We start from the raw sequence: 16,675 nt of genomic DNA, 5'->3' as shown, positions 1-16,675 counted from the left end.
TTCTTTTAAAGGATTGTAGGAATTATACAAATGCAGTATATTCTTTTATTTAAAATTCTATAATGGAATACTAAATCTGCAATGCCCCATTAAGATCATCTTAGTCGGGGACAAATGTCCCAACCACTACCTCTCAGTAAAAGGTGAAAGCAGCACGGCTTAGCTTAATTCACAAGTCTTTATTTGCTCATACTGTTCTGTCCCCTGTAAAAGAGGTGAATTATACCTTAATAACTAATAGCAATATCATACATGGCTCTGCTAAGTGCTCACAGGCTCTACCCCCACTAGGAGAGTCAGTGTCTTTGGAGCAAGCCAGTCAAAACTGGTGTCTCCTAGAACGGATTTCTTCTCTGGACAGACAGTCCCCTCCACTTATCTAGTGTTCTCTAAAGGGTTGGTTTAACATGGGTTTCTCGGCCATCTTCTTTTAGGTCATGAAAACAGAAGCCTTAAATGGGGCTCAAATACCTCAATACAATGGTTGTTTCTTCAGTTTTATGTGGTAGATCTACTCGTGTCTGTCTCCCTCAGCTTTGCAAGTGTTTCTAGGGGAAGGGTGGCTGGCTCAGCCAACGTGGGGAGCTTTCAGTTTAGAAACAGTAATGCTGCACCCATTTTGCTGGACTGGAGAGAGAATTACTCACAAATTGTGACTAGAGCTTGGTGAAAACTTTAATGTTTTCAAAATTTGATTTATTTATTTATTTTTGCCGAAAAGTGTTGTAATTTCTGACCACTTATGGGAATGATAGGTTTGATAACTATGATAAATGCTGAAAATATCATGCAAATTTTTCAGCTAGCTCTGGACATGACTCCTCTCCACAGACCCATTATAGAAGCAACCAGTTTTATTCCTGCTTTTGTGAGCCTCTTTATGGAGTCTGAACAAACATTGGAACAACTTCAGTGAGGGGGAAATCATAAGCTTTTGTAAATCACAACTACCTTCAAAAGCATTTTTCTAGATAAAAGTTTAATTATAACCTCAGATGAAAAAAAAAATAAAGTTTCTCTTTTGTTAGCATATCTGCTTACCATTAACAGTCAGTTTGGCTTTGTTGGAATAATTGGAACCAAAGTGATTGGTGACAATGCACTGGTATTTCCCTTCATCGGTGAAATTCACATTGAAAAGATGCAGGACTGTGGTGTACTCAAGGATCTCTCCATCTTGCTGCTGATACCTGGCAAAATTCTCAACTTCTGCATCATACAATATTTCGCTGTCTTTACGCCATGCAGTGGACATTGGTGAATCACTGGTGCTTACTGCAGTGCAAGTCAAAGTCACATTTATGCCTCTTAGAGCAATTGTGCTCTCAGGATGTACTCTTATTTGTGGTTTAGGAAAGTCATCTGTGAAAGGAATAGCAAGATTAATCAGGTTTTCCCTTCAGCATGCAGCTGATGTTGCAAGAAAAATATTGAAAGGTATTTTATGGGGAAACAATGCTGTTTGTATCGTAGGTAACATCTGCTTCCACTGCTTATTCCCCACATTAAATTATCTTCAGTTTGACAGTGAGCTGCTGGGGAAATGAAGCTGCGAAACAGGATTATGACAACAGGTGGGGGCACAGACAATAAACAACAAAAACAGATGAGGTGAAAGACACCTCAAGGTCTTCACCAGGACCCTGCATTTTCCAGTTACCTGGATTTGCTACAGATTATATATACAGATGCATAATTGTGCTGCACAAACTAATTTTATTTTTTAAGGGATAGAAACTCTTATGGCAGCAAAGACATCTTTATAGGCATCACACAATGTAAACTGGTGGCTTGCTGCGATATGTCTGCATACAAACAACCTAAAAAAAACCTCTGAGAAACATGAACTGTCCCATTCCTCCCGAAAGTGTGTTGACTGATGTCTGGAGACAATTTACATGTCAACATACCTCTTTCAATGCTTACTGTTTTAACAAAAAGCTTCAGTTGTGCTAATCCATTGGCAGATGTTAGGTTGGGAGCACTGAGGTAGGAATTAGGAGCTCAAGACCCACCAAAGATTGCTAGAGACCAAAAAAGGAGGTAGGGTGCTGGGGAAAACAGACATGTGGGTGGATGGATAAGAATGGCCAGGTGGTTAAGGTGCTAGCCTGGAACTCAGGACACATGGATTAAATTCTCAGCTCTTCCACAGAGTCCCTGTGTGACCTTAGACAAGTCAGAGTTTCCACCTCAGTTCCCCCCATCTATAAAATGCAGATAATAGCACTTTCCTACCTCACAATCCTTTCGCAAGGATTAATATGTTCAGGTTTGTGAGGCACCCTCTGATATTATGACAAAGGAAGCCAAATAAGTATTACTCTCTTCAGGATGCCCAGACTATCCTGTGGTACCAAAAATTTAAGCTACCCATGCCCTCCTAGGTACTAAGAGAACCACTATTACTGGGTTCAACACCTTCTACAAAGCAGACAATCAAGAACTTGAGCCACATCAAATTTTCATAGTAAACTAAAGGATACTGCCACAGGACTTCTCCTCTTATAGAATCGTAGAACTGGAACGGACCTCAAGAGGTCATCTAGTCCAGTCCCCTGCACTCAAGGCAGGACTAGGTATTACCTAGACCAGGGGTTGGCAACCTACGGCATGCATGCCACCTTTGGCACGCGAACCGATTTTGCCTGGCATGCGGCTGCCAGCCGGGGTCCCGGCCGCCGGCCCTGCTCAGCACGCAGCCGGCTGAGTGAAGGGAATCCCAGGCCAGCAGAGGCTGAGCGGGCCCAGCGGCCGGGAACCCAGACCAACAACAGGCACGCCCCCTAGCTCCCCCCTCACTGTGGTCGGGTTCTGCGGCTCCGGGAGCGAGAGCCAATGAGGCGTGGGGCCCTGAGCCTCCTGTGGGAGGGGCGGTGGCGGCAGCTCACACTCCGGGGAGCCGTAGAGCCCGAGCGCGGTGAGCAGGGGGCGCATGGGGGGAGCTGCCCGCATGCATTCGCTGCGGGAGCCCACCCCCCCGGGGGGGGGTAATTGGGCCACAGCCCAGGCAGGCACACCCCCCGGCTCTCCTCTCACTGTGCTTGGTTCTGCGGCTCACGGAAGTGTGAGCCGCCACTGCTGCCCCTCTTGCAGCTCCCCCACTCCCGCTGCCTCAGCAGTCCACATGGAGTTTTGCCTCCACGTGGAGCCAGCGTCTGACCGGCATGGGCCTGGTAAGAGGAGTCCCGGGGGGGCAGTCAGGGAGCAGGGGGAAGGTTGGATGGGTCGGGGGAGTCCCCAGGGGTCTGTCTGGGGACGGGGGTGTGGATAAGGGTTGTGGCAGTCAGGGGACAAGGAGCAGGGGGGGTTGGGGGTTCTGACCAGGGCAATCGGGGTGGGAAGTGGGAGGGAGTGGATGGGGGTGGGGCTAGGGCAGGGCTCTCCCTTCTCTTTTGATTGTTGAAATATGGTAACCCTCGGCGAGGGGAGAGCCGGGGGGCGCATGGAGGCTGCCACCCGCATACATCCATACAGCCTGCAGGAGCTCCCAGGGTGGGGGGGTGCGCTGGGCCGCAGCCTGGGCAGGAGGGGCAAGGGGGCGCAGCTGCTCCCCGCTAGTGGTGCCGCCGCCTTTGCAGGGCTGCTGCCCTGCTGCACCGCACTGGCTCCTCCATGGCTGGGGCTTGCTGCTGCCGCAAGTGGGACGCTCTGGCTCTCCGGTGCCTCCGAAAGGCGGCTCCTCCCTGCCGAGCTGCTGCAGCAGCCCAAGCCCGGCAAAGCCAGTGAGTGGACTCGGGGCGGGGAGGGCTCGCGGGGGGGCTGTGCACCCTCCAGGGGAATTCAGGGTGCGGGGAGGGGAGACCTGGTTTGGGGAGCAGCCCCTGGGCATGGCTGGCCCCTGGGGTCTATAAAGGCTCGTTGGGATTTGCCCCTCAATGAATCGATGTGCGGGATGGGGGTGGGGGGGCGGCGCACAAGGTGGAAGTTTTTCCTAGGGTGTAAAATATCCTTGCACTGGCCCTGCCCCTGCCCCAGGGGGTGCGTGCACCCCAGGTTAAGAACCACTGCATTAAACTGATAAGATCTGCATTTTAATTTAATTTTAAATGAAGCTTCTTAAACATTTTTTAAAAAACGTGTTTACTTTATTTACAACAATAGTTTATAGACTTAGAGAGACCTTCTAAAAACATTAAAATGTATCACTGGCACGCGAAACCTTAAATTAGAGTGAATAAATGAAGACTCGGCACCCCACTTCTGAAAAGTTGCCGACCCCTGATCTAGACCATCCCTGAGAGGTGTTTGTCCAACCTGCTCTTAAAAATCTCCAATGATGGAGATTCCACAACCCTGACAATTCAGAAGTTTTTCCTAATATCCAAGCTAAACCTCCCTTGCTGCAATTTAAGCCCATTGCTTCTTGTCCTATCTTCAGAGGTTAAGAACAATTTTTCTCCCTCCTCCTTATAACAACCTTTTATATACTTGAAAAAACTTACGTCCCCTCTCAGCCTTCTCTTCTCCAGACTAAACAAACCCAATTTTTTCAATCTTTCCTCATAGGTCATGTTTTCTAAACCTTTAATCGTTTTTGTTGCTCTTCTCTAGAGTCTCTAATCTGTCCTCAAATGTGGCACCCAGAACTGGACACAATACTCCAGTTGAGGCCTAATCAGCGCGGAGTAGAGTGGGAGAATTACTTCTTGTGTCTTGCTTACAATACTCCTGCTATTACATCCCAGAATGAGGTTTGCTTTTTTTGCAACAATCTTACACTGTTAACTCATTTAGCTTGTGGCCCACTATGACCGCCACATCCCTTTCCGCAATACTTCTTCCTACACAGTCATTTCCCATTTTGTATGTGTGCAACTGATTGTTCCTTCCTAAGTGAAGTACTCTGCATTTGTCCTTATTGAATTTCATCCCATTTACTTCAGGCCATTTCTCCAGTTTGTCCAGATCATTTTGAATTATAATTCTATCTTCCAAAGCACTTGCAACTCCTCCCAGCTTGGTATCGTCCACAAACTTTATAAGTGTACTCTCTATGCCATTATCTAAATCATTGATGAAGAATCTTATAGTAGACTATACAGTGCCTCAGTGCAATAGAAACCAGGGAACTGGGGAAAAATATAGAGCCATGGAAAGAGCCAAACCAAAAAGCGATGGTAGACCAAGTGATGCATGCACATACAAATTAATTCTTTGTCTCCATTACTTAGCCCAATAATCTCCTTCAATTCAACATGAATGTCTGGTTTCCAAGAAGGGTGCATTTCTACTTAGGTACTACCATACCCCTAAGTCAAAGTCATTAAGAATACAAACCACAGACAAAGTCTTCAGGATTCACATTGAGAATGCTTTGTCCCGCTAGCCATTCAGGGTGAGCACAGCTAACATTTACAGCCTGTTGTAAATGGCTGTCAACGAGCCACTGAAGCAGCCATTTCAACTGGCAGTCACAGAGAAGGCTGCTGGTGTTCAACATCCTGCAGAAACAAGGTTAAAAAGGAAAAGTCATTCATTTTAATTTACTCATTTCTCATCTATGATATTGTGGTGACATAAAGCAGCCGAACACCACTGGCACATACAAACAAAGTGCCCACCACCACAGTATCTGGATCTTTGGATACCTACCGGCTGCTGTCAGTAAATGCCATATCAGGAAGTCTTTACTGGGCCGAAAAAATTATTCACCCCTTCTGGGGAGTGAATCTGGGGATTATTTACTTAGAACCAGGAAGGGCATGTACCAAAGAATAAGGGATTCCTTTCAGCAATATCCACTCTTGTCCATGAATGACAACTCATCATTTTAAAAACATACAAGACAGTGAATAAAGTCTCACATGAGTGCCTAATGTAGAAAGCATGTCTCACTACCTTCCTTCTCTCAGTGAAGCTTATGTGAAACTAAGTAATAGCCCATCTGGCCAGGATTAACTAAATGGATATTTTTTTTAAGACAGATTACATGATATTCAGACTTCATCTTCTACAGAGCTATGAATTATACTCCCATAGAGTATCACTGGGTGAGTGGGTCTCTCAACATTATATAACATTCTACACGTTTAAAGACCACATGTGGCTTTGGCAAGTGTATTTGCTGAGCTAGTAAAATCTCTGTATTGCTGAAGTTTATATGAGGCCTTTTCCCCCCTAAAGGGGGTTCAAAACATGAGGCTAGTCAAGCCCCCTGGAAAGGTTTCCGTTTGGCCCTTTCTCCAGTTCACTGGCCAAGTTCCAAGATGTTTTGAATTTTTTATACAGGGAATATCATCTGAGGCTTTTGTCTCTTAATTGTCTGAAAACCAGGCTAGATTTTTGAGTAGGCAAGTCAAAAGCTTTAATTTAGTCTCAGAGGGGCCACATGAAGCATTTAATTTTGTAATAAGGAGTGGGGTACTGCTAAGAGCCACATTAATGACCATAACAGCATCAGTCTGCATGTTGGACCATTAAGGAATATAAAGACTTCCTCTGTGTTCTATTTCAAAGCAGACATGCACAAATATTAAAACTTTTTTTTTTAATCCCCCCCCCACATTCTAATATGTTTTCAGAACATTCCTCACTTTCCATTTTTAGTGTATATTTTACAGCAGATAAATTTGATTCCACCAAGCCTGGTGGAGTACAGTCCTGATTTGCAACCTGGTTCCGTGCCATCACAAGGGATTGTCAAACAGAAAAATACAGATAAGAATTTCCCAACACCAAGTGACAAATCCAATTATAGACACCCAGGAAGTCTGGCTCCTGCCATTGCGGGGATAACAAAAGCTAACCCCAGCTTTTTATTAATCAGAGCACTGCTTTAAACACCAACACCCCGAAGCAAGAGTTCTCATGAACCGCTCTCAAGATGAAAGAGCAAAGGAGTTGGAAAAACACTGCAAGGAAGTATTGTAGTTTATAGTAATTATGTTCAGGAAGAGACGATATAAATTCTAGCAGGCATTAGATAAACCCTATAGCCATTGTTAAAAATTTAATTTTTACATAGAAATTACCACCACTGATGCCTACTTTGTTTTACTGATATTTTGTAACAGAAGTGGAACATATTTAAGCAAAACTGTAGGAAAGTCTATAAGGGACACAATATGGTCTAACTTGTAATAAAGAAATATACTTACAATTCACTAAAGTGAGTCTGAGCAAAAGCATTTTCTTGGATAGACATTATTGCATTGTTGTTCAAATCTCTGTAAATTAAGCAAGAAGAGTCACAGTGGGAAAATTTCATTTCACATTCGAACGGTGAACAGTTGTGACATTTGCATGTTTGAAGAAGAGACATGTCTGAGGTTGATAAACAGAAAAAGCTACAAAAACTACAAAACAAAGTACTTACAGATGTTCAAGTGCTTCAAGACCAGAGAATGCTTTCTTTGTAATTGATTTGATCTGGTTTCCTTGCAAGATTCTGTAAGACAACCGCCCCAACCCCCAACAAAGACGACTTTAACAGACAAAATATTTTAATACAATATAACGTGGCGTAGTGTCAGCCAATGTGAACAAGGGCTGCTAGGTCTCTCTTTACCTGGATGCAAGTTTCCCATTAGTATGAAGGAGTTCTGCATGCATACCAGTGACACTCCCACCCAAGAACATGGTAACTGCTTTTCCAAAAGGATTTTAAAATAAGGTGAAATATTCTGACAAGAACCTGCTGAAGTGAACCAAAGGGCGCTAATTAGTAGCCCTTTCAAAGGATGAAAGTAAATTTCATTAGCTCTGACTGTTAGGAAGTTGAATTGCCAACAATGATTTTCAGCAAAGCTTTTACCTGAAAATCTACTGGCACTTAAAGCTTTCCTCAGGTATAGCCCAGACAGTAATTTTAGAATGCATAACAGACTTCAGGTCTCAAATCATGTTTTCTGAAATGATAGTGGAAGTGATTTTATCCTACAGGTACTTCCATCATTTTCAATACTATATCAGAGACACCCACTCCTGAATACTATTGTTAAGCAAAGAGTTCAATTTCCTAGCCTAAGTTACTTAGTACAGGGACTACACTGAATACAAATGTTCTTAACAGAAAAGGCTTTTCTCAGACTTAATCATATTTGCGTTCAAACTATGCCCTATTAAAAATATTTCTGGCTTCATTTCTATTCCAATGCCTTGGAAAGAGGTCATTTCCAGGGCTTGTAATACATACAATTTGTTGAGGCTGCTGAGACCTGCAAAGGCTTCATTCGAATCTTCTATGGCCCAAGAGATCTCGTTGTTCCGCAAATCTCTACAAGAGTAGAAATACCTCATTTACATGCCTGGGAAAAATTATATTCATCATTGCTAGTTACTAATGACTAGGGATACAGAATTTCTTTGTGTATAAGTAGTAATGTGCTACTGCATAGTACTTTACAAACACTGAGCCTCAACATCCCTGCAGGAAGATAAACACCCCATTATACAGATGGGGAAACAAATGTTGCAAGGTGGGTAAGTGAATTGCCTAAAGTCACAGCACCACAGGCTGAATCACAAAGAAAACCAAGAAGCTCTGAGGTACAGTACCAAATATCCAATCAAGAGAAAGACCAATAGTCTGGCTAGTGATCACCATGTGACATGGACTATTTAGTAGAGACTGGGAGGAGCTCCTGAAGCGAGCTGGCTTGTGTAAGTGAATTAAGCAATAAGTTCATAGTGTTAATCTTCCAAGTGACAGGCTTGTGATAACGTTAGCATATTAAAAGATTACATACAGGTTGTAGCATAGGGCTGCCAAGCATGAAGTAGGAGATTTGCAATACAGCACGGGTGTTCTGCTCACAAATCTTGTTACCAGCTAATGGGATTTCTGCTTGACCCCTGCACAGCACTTCTGCCCTTACAACTTAGTCTGCTGTTCTATACTAAAACCAATACAGCACTCCCTGGTTTGGGAGGGATTATTAAATGATTCACTGAGGGGGGAATAAGGAGGGGGGGGGGATAATAATAGATTCAGTAGAGTTCCTTTTAAACCAAAAGTCAGATTTACCTAGGATTTTCCCTTTAGAGAGACCCTTCTCATCTGCCTTTTAATATCTTAGGATACAGAGGTATTTGCAGATATACCAGTGAGTTGTGAGGGAGAAATATTAATGCAAAACAATTGATGTTTAATTAAAATATAGACATTTATCAGTACAATAGCGCTCATGTGCAACAAATCAACTGCCATAAGAACACTAAATAAAATTAAGGACAATAGTGAGTTCAATTTCCTAGCCTCATTTAATATAAAAAAAATTATTTCCTTTGCTGTATTTATGGTGAAACAGAACCATAGTTAGCATTGCTTAGAATGGAAGTTTTACTTTATAGACATTAATATACTGAAACAGACCAAAAGTCTACCTAGTCCAGTATTTTGCCCGTGGCAGTAGCCATTCTTATTCGTTTTGTAATCCTGAAGTAATTGGCTCAGCACCTGCAGAAACACGTTCCACAGGTAGGAACTATTCATTAACTTTCCTTTTAATCCAGGATGCCCAGAATTCCACCATTACTAACGAAGAACTAGAACGTGGAACTTAACTCATGCTGGCGAGTGCTGGTGCACACAACAGACCCACCAACTACAATGGGTAGCAGTGCTCACCACTGGGAGCAAAGACTGCATAATCTAGACCCAAAGTAATTTTGATGCTAAATTAGAGAGTTTCTCTTTGAAGACTTGTTTATGGGGTAGGCAACATACACATCCCTAAAGTGAGGTTCTATCAGAAAGTTGTTCCAAGTAAGTGATGCTGTGGTTACATGGGAATAAATGCAGCAATACCTACTTCTGGAATACTCTCTAGGTCAGCCAAGTTTACAGCTTTGGAGGGTTAATGCCCAGTCAGACATATTATTATAAAGTAAACAAGGTGATAAGATTTAAGACTTTTGAACTTCTGTTGTTTTTAGATATCTGATTTCTATTTTGCACATATTCTTAATCCACGGAATATATAACCCATATATCATCTGCAGTTTCTGTGTGGTTACCCTATAAGTTTACTATCTTTAAAAGAAGAAGCGTTTAAGAGCATAGGGTACAAAGAATAATACTTAAGTCAATCTTAGCACAGGTATACACTCACCAAGACACACAATTAATTTCCATTGTTAGTCCTCCATCTGCCCAGTGTGTGTGTTATTTGGACCAATTTGGTGTTTTGTTTTTGTTGGTAAAGCACCAAGAGGGAAAGGAGAAGGGGAAATAGAACTTATTGTCTGAGCTGACAGAATTTGCTCCTCATGCGCTGTGAGGCATGAATGCTCAGAGCCTCGTTAATCACCATTGCTCCCTTGTCTGCGAACATTCGGTGACCCTGAACCAAACGGCCTGCCTGTTAGCTGTTTGACGCCCTTTAAGAGCCCAACAAAAATCTACTAATTAATCTGCTCTTGTTCTTTTTCATGCTACTCTAAATCTAAGAGATTAGTTTTAATTGTTTCATTAAAAGGTTGCATTAAGGTTAACAGAATATGACTGCTTACATAAGTGTCCAGTGATTTTGCCTAAATAGGCACTTTCTTAATGAACTGACGGAAGGGTTATAAACTTGCACTCTTTCAGCTAGCTTTGTGTAGAACCATTAGAAGCATTCAGGTCTGAGGATGTTTTTAGCAAGAACCAGGATTGAATCATTGCTGGCTAAATCCAGAGTTACATGTATTAATAAAGCTATGAAAATATGTGCACAGTTACACCTTAGAATAGAGGTGGCAAATCTTTCTGCACTGTTATGTTATATATGCATTGTGAAGTGAGCATGTGTGGAGGGCAGAAAAGGGGGAAGGCCTAAACAGTAATTTTTATGCTTAACATGGATTCACTATTTATTTATGTTGGTTTACATGTTTATTCCCATGGTACCCAGTCACTGTAAACTGAGTGAGTTAAAAGCAACATTTGGGCCCAAGTTGACAAGGCATCCTCACAACTGATACTTGTGTTGGCTTACTGAATGAAAAGGATGATTAGACCACTTTCAGTGTCCCCTGCAGAGAGGTAGCGCCTTCAAAGCAGGTTTTCAAGGACCCTGTAGGATGGTGTGCACTGACTCTTACTGTTGGTTAACAGGATACTCTCCTATCAAGCTGCTGCCTACCGCCAACACTAAAGTTAGTGGGTTTTTTTTAAAAAAAGCTTAAGACTCTGGGCAGCAATTACTCCTACAGGACAGCCCTCTCAATGCCCCCATCCAGGGGCGGCTCTGGACATTTCGCCACCCGAAGCACGGCGGCATGCTGCAGGGGGCGCTCTGCCGGTCGCCGGTCCCGCGGCTCCGGTGGACCTCCCGCAGGCGTGCCTACGGAGGGTCCGCCGGTCCCGCGGCTCCACGGAAGCCACGGGGCCTGTGGGAGGTCCACCGGAGCCGCGGGACCAGCGGACCCTCCACAGGCATGCCACCGAAGGCCGCCTGCCTGCCGCCCTCCCAGCGACTGGCAGAGCGCCCCCCGCGGCATGGTGCCCCAAGCACGCGGTTGGCATGCTGGGGTCTGGAGCCTCCCCTGCCCCCATCCCTTCAAAGGCAAGAGGGCAGCACCGCAGGGACTAAGGCTCCTATTGACAGCTTTACAGGCTCACACGATCAGTAGCGATCACAGCCTTTGCTTTACAACTAAGGAAGCTCGCAGAAGTAAACAGGAATTTTTAAACTGGAACCTTTCTGCACTTACAGCGTTCGAAGATTTGACAGCCCTTTAAAGACACCATCAGCAATGTGAATGATTCTGTTGTCACCTAGATTTAATTTCTCCAGTAAGCCAAGTCCCACAAAGGCAGACTCATCCAGGCGGGTCAGCTGGTTGTACGACAAGTCTCTAGAAACATTAAGTGTACACAGTAAGGAGAAGAGACAAGAGACTAACTGAAGGCAAGAATATCAGACAACGAGGTCATCAGAAATCAAGATTCCCTGTTCAGATTTATTTTCACTTAAACATTCTATTAGAATGTTTTGACAAAGGCCTAGCAAAAAGAGATGCAGCATTTTCTATGGAGGTTCTAGCCAAAATCATGAAGTCCCCACTGAAATGCAGCCCAGCACTTACAGTTCAGAAAGTTTCTGGCAGAATTCCCATGCATCTGGACTGATCCTGTTAATGGCATTTTGGCTAACGTAGAGTTGTTGCAATGTTCGTAAGCCATACAACCAGCCCTTGTTTATTTCTGTCAGGTTATTATGTTCCAGTTCTCTAAAGAATTAGAGAAGAAAATGTTTTCCAAGTAGATATTCAATGAGTAACATTTTTATAGCACTTCCCATCAGTTGATCTTAGTGATTTGCTAACATTAAGCCTTGTAGCACTCCTGTGGGATAGACAAGATTATACCCTTGTTATAGAGGCCAGAGGAGTAAATGGATGCCCACAAAAAGGGTAAATGACTGCCCAAGGTCACAGTGAACCAGTGGCACAGTCAGAATCCTGGCTTCTATTCTTAACTCAAAAATTCTCTGTTCTATCCAGTAGAAGATATGGCCTCTTGTTTTAAACCAACTCTATTAAAATCTCTTGATAGCACTGCTTGGGTGATTCATATGAGATCCCCCTGTGTCATTCAAACACTCATACCCCTTAAAAATCAAGACCTTATAGTTAAACCACTAACATAAAGCAAGTCCAGGATTATTAGCATTCTCACTTGTACCTAGGTATTATAAGAGATTCCAGGTCGCTTCCCCTTCCCATCCCCAACCCCTCACCCCCGTAACATTTTTTTTTAATGGAGTAGTTCGCAGAATTTCATTTCTTAGTTCTTCATATGATGGCAAGAGTAGTAAAACTGAGCGAGAGTCTGAACTTAAGATTCCCTTGGAAAGTTTCTGGGAGACTTCCCAATGGACACTGAACTTATGGGGACACCAAGCTTTAATATCAATCATACCTTAGTTGGAAGGCAGTCCTATTTGTAATGCCATCAGATAACCAATCAGAAATGATTGTTTCATTTCTATATTCTTTGGAGAACAGTGGTTCAGGGATAGGTTGGGAAGGCAAAATGCATACCTAATCATAGCTTTGGGACAGCACCAATAGCTGGGGCCACAGTAACAGAGCTGAGACTGTAGGGATTGATATGTAACTACCATATAAGGATACAGGTTACTCAATAGCTGTGCATTACAGTGAGAAGACTGGAGAAATCTTAAGAATACTGGAAACAGATTCCATCAATGGAGTAGCAAGAGGGTGACACTTTCTGAATCACCTTGGTGAATGGAGCTATGCTGGTAGAAAGGAGAGAGACCGTAATATCTTTACATCCTCTTTGGGGTTACCATGAAAGATGTGAAGCCATAAGCTTCCCCAGGGAAGAGTAGAAATGTAAACGCGTTTTCTGTACCACTCATCAACTATTCCAGTGAAGCCTGGCATCATGAGACACACAGTGAGGACCCACTTTCCCCGTTGGTGCCTGAAGAGGACACCTAACAAAATGCTATGAGCAGCCATACTTACAGTTCTTCCATATTATCCAGTCCAAAGAATGCTCCATCCATTAGTTTGCTAATCCCATTGCGCTGCATTTTTAATGACTTTAAGGATTCCAGACCCTGGAATGTAAGACTTTCCACTATTTTAATCCGGTTCCTTTTAAGTTCCCTTAAATAAAGTAAGTTAGCCGTAAGCGTTTAGATCTCTTTCACTAAGAAACACTTGCATCTACCAAGAACACATTCTCAAGCAAATGATACAATTTTAAACATTGTTCATTGAGTTTAAGGGACATCACTTACAGGAATTGCACGTGAGGCAATTTGAAGATCTTTGGTGGAATCATACTAATTCTGTTTCTGTTTAGTTTCACCACCACTAGAGAACTGGATAAGTTATCAAGGCAGCCTGCTTCTAGGGTAGTTATTCTGTTGTTACTCAGATTCCTAAGAAAGGAGGAGAAAAGATATTCTCAACATGGAAAATTCTACTTTAAAATTGCATAAGAATGTCAAATTAATATTTGTATTACAACTAATTTCTTGTAAAGTTACTTGGCCTCATCAAGTCCCTAGTTTCAGGAATTCAAGTTCTGGTATCATGGGTTAACCTATTTAATCCAAAAAGGGAGAACAGGCAAGAGCAGACATGACTAAGACAAGGACAATCAAGTGACCTGGCCAAGGTCAGCAAAAACCAGGGTACACTAGGAAGTTACCCAATGCTGGCTGTCAGACACAAGCATGTTAGTATAGGAAAGTCACTGCTAGTGTAGATGGGACAAACCCTTTTCAACACAACCTGAGAAAGCATGAGTATGACTTGGTACCATTGTGTTTTAAGTGATTTTGTCCCATCTACACTAGCAGCTGTACAGTTCAGAGGCACACGTTGCTCTATGCAATAGGTCAGTACCCTACTATAGATGGGACCTTTGGCCGTAAGGCTCTTTGAGGCAAGGGATCATGATTCCTATCGGTATGTAAAGTACAAACACGTTTATAACACTGCCTACATAAGAAGCACATGGCTGGTCAACAATTCAGCCTGGGTGGGGAAAAAGACTCCTTCTGACTCCCAACCCCAGCCACTAGTTCTCATATCCTTTTTTACCATGGGGAAAAAGGTGCTGTTAGGTTGTACTACAATGTAACTATGTACTTTCAGCACACTACAAATCAGTTACCTCATTATACTTACAGGTACTTCAACTGCATTCGTGGGAATGAAGAAGCTTTAATTTCTGATATGAGGTTAGAGCTAAGGTCTAGGTTCTCCAACGAAAGGTAAAGTTGGAGCTGCTCAGCATTTATCTCTGGAATTGTATTGTGTACTCTACAAACAAAAGAAACAGCAACATGAGGACAATCACCAGACCACCACTAGGGATGAGTACCATAACTAGCTATAATTAGGGGTCCAAGGATTAGGATTAATAACCCATGTCTGAGTTAAAAAAAAAAATCTAATGTACCGTTCCGGGTGTTAAGATCCATAAAACCTTATTTCAGGTCCTGGCAATGTTGGAAGTCCCCTCCCCACAACCATCCTGACAGTAAAGGTGCTTTTTTTTTTTTTTTTTTTTTTTTTAAACAGTCAGATTTTAGCCCCTGGGGGGCTGGAGGTAAGCTGTTTTCTGTGGGAGTCCTTGAGTCTGGAACAGACACCCCCCCCCCCCCCCCCGCGTCAAAGCACCTCAGGTTTGTTTATCAGACTGCACGACAGAAATCCCCCACTCTCTCTCCTCTCCCCCCCAGTAGCTTGCATTCGCGGGTGATTTAGAGTTAACTTTTGGTCAATTGTGTTACTAATGTTTTTTGTGGGGATGTGTGCTTTAAAAAAAAGTGCTGTATATCTGCCTTGAAGCATTTTAAACAGAAAGATATTTAAACAAGTTTATTTTTTTAAAAATTAGCTGCTTTCAATTCCTTTGAGACAAACTTTTTCACTTGCTTATAAGAGAAAGCAATTTTTTCAACTTTAAATATTTACTTACAATGACAGAATAGTAATATTAGAAGTTGGTTCTCCAAAGTAGGGAATTTCACTTAGCTCATTGTAATTCATCTTCCTGAAAAAGAGATTTCTTTACTGACACTTCAAAAAGGGAAAAGCCGTTCTAGACAGCTGAACATTTCTCTTGATACTATAGCATTGTGAACACTTTAGCTACATGAATGACATTTTGCAGTAGACAGTGCTGGTAGACCCTTTAAGAGCTAGTTTAGTAACAAAAGTTTGGAAGATTCAGCAATCCAAAAACAGAACTGCTTTAGGTAGTTAATTTAATTTAATGGCATCTAAAAATTAGCTACATTCAAAACAAAGTGATGCCCTGTTTCTATTTTAAAATAATGGAATGAGGACTAGATTTCTATGCTTCCTGCTGAAATGTGGTTCTGAGGGTGGAACATATCTCTGCCTTTCACGAACAGTGCTACTACAACAGGGCTGTCAATTTCTGCTACCTTGCTTCAGATATTTTTTAATAATTCAGACCATCCTGATGTGCCTTAGGAATCAGAGCGTAGAAATTGATAAGTTAAAATCCTAAATATGAACATGTAAGAACTCTGCAACATTGTTTAAAACAAACAAACAATGATAACTTAGATTAACTTACACTTCTTGCAGTGTGTGAATAGACAAATCAATGCTCCAGTTAGAGGACAGTAAGTGATTATGACTTAAATCCCTGGAGAATAAATAGAAATAAGAGATTATTCTATAGTCTGGACCCAAGTAGTTGTGCTGTACATTACAAGTTGTTTCACCTAAAATTCACAAGCAGTTCAAATCCATTTTCATATTTTTTGGAACATATTATCCATATTACACCAAACAATAAGAAAGGTTCCCTCTAGCTTACTATATTCATTACTTGGAAAAAATCTAGCTCTTTATGCCATTAATGGACTACCTCTTTGGGCTTGGCTACACTTGCAGGTGTGCAGCGCTGGGAGTTACAGCTGTCTTCGTACAGCTGTGTAGGGAAAGCGCTAGAGTGGGGCCACACTGACAGCTACCAGCGCTGCAGTGTGGCCACATTTGCAGCGGTGTTGGGAGTGGTGCATTATGGGCAACTATCCCAGCGTTCAAGTGGCTGCAACGTGCTTTTCAAAAGATGGGAGTGTGACAGGGAGCGTGGGGGAGAGAGAGAGAGAGTGGATTTTTGGAGCTGTCAGCTCCCTGCCTTGCAAGTTCCGATCCCTTCCTTTCTTTTAAGTTTGCCCAAGGCGATATCAGTGCAACCCTCGGCTCCTCTCACCTCCTC

General features: G+C 42.7%; 1 protein-coding gene across 1 annotated transcript in view; it reads right to left on the bottom strand.

The window, feature by feature from the left end:
* LRIG2 (leucine rich repeats and immunoglobulin like domains 2) overlaps positions 1–16,095 on the bottom strand; it is a 29,429-nt gene extending 13,334 nt beyond the window's left edge. The window contains exons 1-12 of the mRNA XM_045015134.1: positions 16,025–16,095; positions 15,398–15,472; positions 14,602–14,736; positions 13,704–13,847; positions 13,426–13,569; positions 12,016–12,159; positions 11,641–11,784; positions 8,138–8,218; positions 7,319–7,390; positions 7,101–7,169; positions 5,281–5,444; positions 1,042–1,362 (exon numbers count right to left, since the gene is read on the bottom strand). Coding sequence (XP_044871069.1) covers positions 1,042–1,362; positions 5,281–5,444; positions 7,101–7,169; positions 7,319–7,390; positions 8,138–8,218; positions 11,641–11,784; positions 12,016–12,159; positions 13,426–13,569; positions 13,704–13,847; positions 14,602–14,736; positions 15,398–15,468 — 1,489 coding nt within the window. The 5' untranslated portion in view covers positions 15,469–15,472; positions 16,025–16,095. The remainder of the gene's footprint in view (positions 1–1,041; positions 1,363–5,280; positions 5,445–7,100; positions 7,170–7,318; positions 7,391–8,137; positions 8,219–11,640; positions 11,785–12,015; positions 12,160–13,425; positions 13,570–13,703; positions 13,848–14,601; positions 14,737–15,397; positions 15,473–16,024) is intronic.
* Between the last annotated feature and the right edge of the window lie 580 nt (positions 16,096–16,675).

The sequence above is a fragment of the Mauremys mutica genome, chromosome 4 (genome assembly GCF_020497125.1).
Source record: "Mauremys mutica isolate MM-2020 ecotype Southern chromosome 4, ASM2049712v1, whole genome shotgun sequence".
NCBI lineage: Eukaryota > Metazoa > Chordata > Testudines > Geoemydidae > Mauremys > Mauremys mutica.
This window is presented reverse-complemented; position numbering and strand designations above follow the sequence as displayed.